The sequence below is a fragment of the Asparagus officinalis genome, chromosome 7, assembly GCF_001876935.1.
Source record: "Asparagus officinalis chromosome 7, Aspof.V1, whole genome shotgun sequence".
Taxonomy (NCBI): Eukaryota; Viridiplantae; Streptophyta; class Magnoliopsida; order Asparagales; family Asparagaceae; genus Asparagus; species Asparagus officinalis.
This window is the reverse complement of record NC_033800.1, coordinates 135,772,325-135,778,563: the sequence shown is the minus strand read 5'-3', so window position 1 is coordinate 135,778,563 and position 6,239 is coordinate 135,772,325. Positions and strand designations below refer to the sequence as shown.

The 6,239-nt window shown below is 35.6% G+C and overlaps 1 protein-coding gene across 1 annotated transcript in view; it reads left to right on the top strand.

The window, feature by feature from the left end:
• Positions 1-6,239, top strand: part of LOC109847829 (protein ROOT HAIR DEFECTIVE 3-like) — a 10,591-nt gene that overhangs the window by 3,590 nt on the left and 762 nt on the right. The window contains exons 4-21 of the mRNA XM_020417066.1: positions 488-558; positions 692-755; positions 863-928; positions 1,067-1,114; positions 1,197-1,259; positions 1,336-1,392; positions 1,611-1,769; positions 1,851-1,919; positions 2,004-2,095; positions 2,253-2,331; positions 2,883-3,048; positions 3,974-4,098; positions 4,276-4,538; positions 4,621-4,717; positions 4,871-5,029; positions 5,118-5,222; positions 5,646-5,740; positions 5,894-5,990. Coding sequence (XP_020272655.1) covers positions 488-558; positions 692-755; positions 863-928; positions 1,067-1,114; positions 1,197-1,259; positions 1,336-1,392; positions 1,611-1,769; positions 1,851-1,919; positions 2,004-2,095; positions 2,253-2,331; positions 2,883-3,048; positions 3,974-4,098; positions 4,276-4,538; positions 4,621-4,717; positions 4,871-5,029; positions 5,118-5,222; positions 5,646-5,740; positions 5,894-5,990 — 1,875 coding nt within the window. The remainder of the gene's footprint in view (positions 1-487; positions 559-691; positions 756-862; positions 929-1,066; positions 1,115-1,196; positions 1,260-1,335; positions 1,393-1,610; positions 1,770-1,850; positions 1,920-2,003; positions 2,096-2,252; positions 2,332-2,882; positions 3,049-3,973; positions 4,099-4,275; positions 4,539-4,620; positions 4,718-4,870; positions 5,030-5,117; positions 5,223-5,645; positions 5,741-5,893; positions 5,991-6,239) is intronic.

Sequence of the window (6,239 nt, the reverse complement as noted above, 5' to 3'; positions counted from 1 at the left end):
GTTTTCTGATACCAAATGTTTAGCATTGCTGCACAAGACCAGTTTTTATGTGTTTTTTCTCTGCTTAAGTGTGTTGTTACATATAGTGCCATATATACTGTAATCTGTTTATACTGATTGTTTTCATTGATTTTTGTCTGTATGCTTATCAGAAGTAAAATTCTCTTAATCTATTCGCCCTACTCTCTCACTACTTCACATTTCAATTTTACAGTAAGGTAGTTGATAGAATCATAGACAATATACAACTCAACTAAATCAGCATGAAATGAGCAGTGAAGAAGAATTCGATACTTTCACTTTGTCAGCAGAAATTATAAGATCTTAAAATTTGAATCGTTATTGCTGCTACTATTTCCATAATTTTTTTGAGTTCTCTCTTTCTTTAGGAGACAAGCAGAGGTGGTTTGTTTTTCGAGAAGGGTATTAATTGGTCACCACACCTCTGTTGGTTATATCATGTTTGACATTTCTTTTCCATTTTCAGGATGATACAGCATTTGAGAAGCAGAGTTCCCTTTTTGCACTGGCAGTTTCAGATATTGTTCTGATAAATATGTGAGGAAAACATTTACAGTATTAATATTTTTCTCTATTATCTAAATTCAAACTGAATCCTCCACGTAGCACTCTTATTCCAGTAAAGAATATTCCTGTTACTAGACTTCATGATACAATGTGATATATCTAGGTGGTGCCATGACATCGGCCGTGAGCAGGCTGCTAACAAGCCACTTTTGAAGACGGTCTTTCAGGTATTCTTCCTCTCTTCAAAATTGATACTTGTTTTTAGTTTTTCCTTTAGTCCGGTAAAGACCAGGCTTCAGATTTCTGTGTGTTACCTGCACTTCCTTTCATGCAGGTCATGATGCGATTATTCTGTCCTCGCAAGACAACATTACTGTTTGTTATTCGTGACAAGACAAAGGTTCACATCTGCAGATTTTTCTTTCTTGCGTCAACTTTTTCTATATTTAAGATATTTGGTAACTATTTTAAACCTGCTTCAAAAAATTCTCCAATATGTCTAACATTTGTTCTCTGTTTTTTGCTATCCTCCATGTAGACCCCATTGGAACATTTAGAGCCAGTCTTAAGGGAGGATATTCAAAAGGCATGTTCTTTATTTTCAGTTTATTTATTAAGTAATTGTTACTCTTTTGTCTATGGTATTCTGATTGCCACCTTCTCTGCAGATATGGGATAGTGTTCCTAAGCCTGAGGCTCATAAAGATACTGCACTCAGTGAATTTTTTAATGTAAGTAATCATGAACTGATAGGATATGTTTCTTCAAATATATATATACTGATTCATTTATCTAATATATACAAAGGTGGAAGTCACAGCTTTGTCTAGTTTTGAAGAAAAAGAGGAGCAGTTTATAGAACAGGTGCCTACCTAACACAGGAGTTGTTTGTCCTATGCTATCTATATGTTTGTCATTTATGCCTTATATTAATTGACGCAGAGCATGTTATTTTCATAGAATGCCATGGGTTTTCATATGTTTAAATGCCTAAGGGGTGGTATTGGTTTAACAAGTTAAAATTTCTACCATTTTATATTTTATGTAATTTTAATGAGGCAGTGAAAATTTCTCTTATACAGGTTAAACAATTAAGGCAGCGGTTTCACCATTCAATTGCACCTGGAGGTCTTGCTGGTGATAGAAGAGGTGTGGTTCCTGCTTCAGGATTTTCTTTTAGCGCACAAGAAATATGGAAAGTGATTCGAGAAAATAAAGACCTCGACCTTCCTGCTCATAAGGTGTTCAATTGAATGCCACTGTTTAAGAAACAATGAACTTCATGCTGTTTTTTAAGATTTACTTAGACAACAACTTTCTAGGTAATGGTGGCTACAGTGCGTTGCGAAGAGATTGCCAATGAGAAGCTGAGTCGTTTGACCTCAGATGAGGTAATAAGCATTAGATGTTATCATCGTGTTTGTTTGAAGTGATATATTCATAAGATTTTACAATTTATTTCAAATATATTATAGAGTTGGCTGGAGTTGGAAGAGGCTGTTCAATCTGGTCCGGTGTCAGGATTTGGCAGAAAACTTGGCTCCATCCTGGACACTTACCTGTCAGAGTAAGTTTACCTTGACTTTCCCCCCTCATATACTTCTGTACTTTACCACAAAATTCTACTTGTACATGCAGCCAGTCTAAAAGTTCTTGCCTTGTATGAAAATGTGAAAGTTGGAACTATTTTGATGTAAAATTTGTTTTTTGTTGTGAACTTTTAGATATGACGATGAAGCTATCTATTTTGAAGAAAGTGTTAGGACTGCAAAACGGCAGCAGTTGGAATCAAGAGCTTTACATGTAAGGCGATATTCCACGTTCACTTGTCTTTCTCTCTCTAGATAATCCCTTTTCCATTAGTAAACTTAAAATGGATGATGGTGATGTGTTTGGTAGGGTTGGCTACTCTTGTCTAATCTTTTTAATTCAAATTCAATATTTAACAACTAGCATGAAAGATCTGTTTTAGAAAGTTGATCAAAATCATCGAAAGCCTCTAAAAACCAAAATTTCAGTCATTATAATTTTATTTTATTTTATTTGCCCATACATCACAAGGTGCAATGAGAAAGTGCTTCTGTTAAATGGTCTACCAAGAGAGAGATTAGTTGTGAGATCCACCCTGCTAGTCACATCTAAGTAGGTGGATCTCATTACTTCTATCTCTTGGCAGCGCATTTTGCTAAATGCAGTGGCAACTTGTATCCACTATGTTAATTATGCCAGGCTCTGTTGATCATATAACATCATAATTTATTCCACCACTATTTGAGCCACAAACACCATTCACTTGACATAATTTTACAGGACTAGGTTCGTGGTTAACATGTTCTTGTTTATGTTCTTTGCAGCTTGTGCATCCTGCTTTTCAGGCAATGTTAGGGCATCTTCGTTCTAAATATCTTGACAAATTTAAAAATGATCTGGAGCAGTCGCTAAAAAGTGGCAGAGGTTTTGCAACTTCTGTTAGTTCCTGTACTCAGTCTTGCATGGATGAATTTGAACAAGGGTGTGCAGGTAACATCTTCTTTAGCATGTCTGTAACTGCTAGAAAGTTGAGATGCTTTATATTTTTAACAGAACATTTTACAGACATGAATATTTCACATTAAAATTTATCTTTCTGATACATATATTACCTTTACCTGTCTGGATGGTTATATACATTGTGCACTCAACCAACTTTTTTAATAACTTCATTGATTCTAATTATGATAAGTATATAAATCACTTATTATTATTTTTTTCAAAATGATGGCTATGTAGGAAAAGTAGTATTTGTCTATTAAATTTCCTGATGGACAATTTTATTATGCAACAAAATTTCAAGCGTTCTTCAGGGAAGGAAGGTAGATCTACTTTGAGTTCCCTTGTGATTATTTCTATTAACTATTAATTTATAACAAGGAAAATATTACCTGGGACTATTGTTCTTTCTTTAACAACCGAGCCATAGAAATATAACAGCAACGACACAAAGCCTTTATGCCAAATGTTTGGGATCGGTTACATGAATCCTATATTTCAAGTAATTTAAAGAACCATATGCAAGCATATTTCTTGTATAAGATGTATATATTTGATAAATAAGGTTTACTCTTGGTAGAGCATAAAAGTATAACGCTCCACCCTCAGTGCGTCACCACAACATTGGAGTTTGGTGTAGTGGCAGGGACCCTTGACTACCATAGCGGTATCATTTTTTTGAAAATCCATCCCTGCAGGTTCACTATTGCACTGAACTTTTGACATATGGAATGACTTGTAATTGTAATCCAATTATGGTTTTTTTCCTCTCTGCTTATTTGTTGTGGCCTTTACAATTTCATAAATATCTGCATTCCCTTTCTTTATGTGGGCTTTGATTTAAATAGCATAGTTTTTTTTAACATATTATAGTCAAGCCAATACAAACAAGTAGACTGATTATGTCTTTTGTTAGATGTGGTAATTAAGCATGCGGATTGGGATGCTTCCAAAGTTCGAGAGAAACTTCAACGTGATATTGAGGCCCATGCTGTTTCTGTCCGCAGTACGAAGTTGTCTGAGTTGTCAGCTGCCTGTGAGGTTCGTACAAACCTTATTTTGAAAATAATTTCAAATTTTCAATCTATATCTTCTTAATCTTGTTGATTGCTTCATACGTATCTATCTTTAAGAAAACTCTCCCCAGAATAGGCATATTGACAGGCTAATACTTCAGTAGTTATGATTAGTTTATGACAGCAGTGTGTTTCTTTGCAGAAACAACTAACAGAAGCTCTTTCTGAACCTGTGGAATCCTTGTTTGAAGCTTCTGGGATTGATGTTTGGACATCAATCAGAAGGCTTTATCAACAAGAAATGCAGAAGGCTCTATCAGGGCTCGCAAATTCTCTTTCTGGCTTTGAACTGGACCAAGTATTTTTCAATGAGATGCTTGGAAATCTCAAGGACTACGCAAGGAACGTGGTGGAAAAGAAATCTAGGGAAGAAGCATCAAAGGTTTTGATTCATATGAAGGACAGGTAGCTGGCCTGTTATCTGGATTTCTCCATTATCATGTTTGTTTCTGTCACTGCCCAGTCTTCATCTCTATGCTATCTTCAGGTTCTCAACAGTATTTAGTCATGATAAAGACTCTATGCCAAGAGTATGGACAGGAAAAGAGAATATTCGGAAGATCACAAAGGAAGCCCGTGCTGCGGTACCTAAAATTTTATATATTTTTTGTGATGTCTAACTTTCTAGGATTGCCTGAATATTTCAATTTCATAGTGCTGTCTAGTTAATACAGGCATATTTGCAAATTGTGTGCCTGATCCATCTGCTTTTTGACAAATAAGTAACAATTCTACAGGCCCTGAAGCATTTATCTGTAGTGGCTGCTATCCGTTTGGATGAGAAATCAGATAAGATAGAGAACATTCTTGTTTCAGCTCTTACTGATGCTCCTGTTTCCAAAGGGAAAGGAAATGCTGCTAATATAGATCCACTTGCTTCGAGTTCATGGGAACAGGTACTATTGAATATTTCTCAGCTTCAACTTTATGCTAGAAATAAAGCATGCAAGAGAGTAAATCAGGTGCTGGTGCTTGTGTGTCCAGGTTCCACCAAAAGATACATTAATTACACCGGTGCAGTGCAAGTCCTTGTGGAGGCAATTCAAAACAGAGACGGAGTACACAGTCACACAAGCAATATCAGCACAGGTGTAAATCTTTAATTACATTGTTTTCTGTAGTAATTATAAAGAACTTTTATCATTAGACCAAAACAGAAAGTCATTATTCTTTATTCTAAGTAAATCCCATCAAAATGGAAGCTAAGGAATGCAACTTCCTACAAGGTTCCGAGAACAACTGGATATCAAAACACCTCTTGCCTCTTTTATGATTAAATAAAAAAATGACTCAAATTGGACAAATTGTTATTGGGTAACAATTGTTATTAAGCTGGTAGTGCGTTGTATTAGGTAACCATTTATGCTTGTGCACACTCATAATGAAATACTTTTTGGTGACAAGGCCTTTTTTGCCGTTCTTATTGTATCCAAGCACCTAAACTTTCCATCTAGGATTCAATATTCTTATTTACAGTAAGTAGCTGAAGGCATTACTTCGAATATCTTTCAGGAAGCTCACAAGCGCAGTAACAGTTGGCTACCTCCTCCATGGGCACTTCTTGCACTTGCGGTCCTTGGTTTCAATGAATTCATGGTGCTTTTGAGGTAATTGTCGTCACCCAGTCATATCATGCAATTGATGCTGAATTTATCTAAAGAATGTTTGATGAGGAGGATGCAATAGGAAGAATAGTAAGCCATTTTCTTCCAATGGAAAATTTACTTAATTGAAATCTAATGTCATTTGTTGACTTGCAGGAATCCTTTATACCTAGGGGTAATTTTTGTTCTTTTCTTACTGTCAAGAGCTCTATGGGTACAACTTGGTATCGCTGGAGAATTTCGCAATGGTGTGGTAAGAAATCAGTTTCTTATTGAAGTTGTGTTCTTTTGGGGAAGTTAAAAATGTATTTAGACTAATGTAAAAGAAACTACTGCAAACTCTCACTACCTTTCAGAAGAGTACCGGGGGATTTGTTTGTTACGCATTAGTACCATAAGCCTGATTGGCGTTAAAACATGGTTGAAATTACTCGTTTTTATTATGTGGACTATGTACATTAAGTAGAGAATATAATGGATATCTTGTAAGAAATGCCTTGTC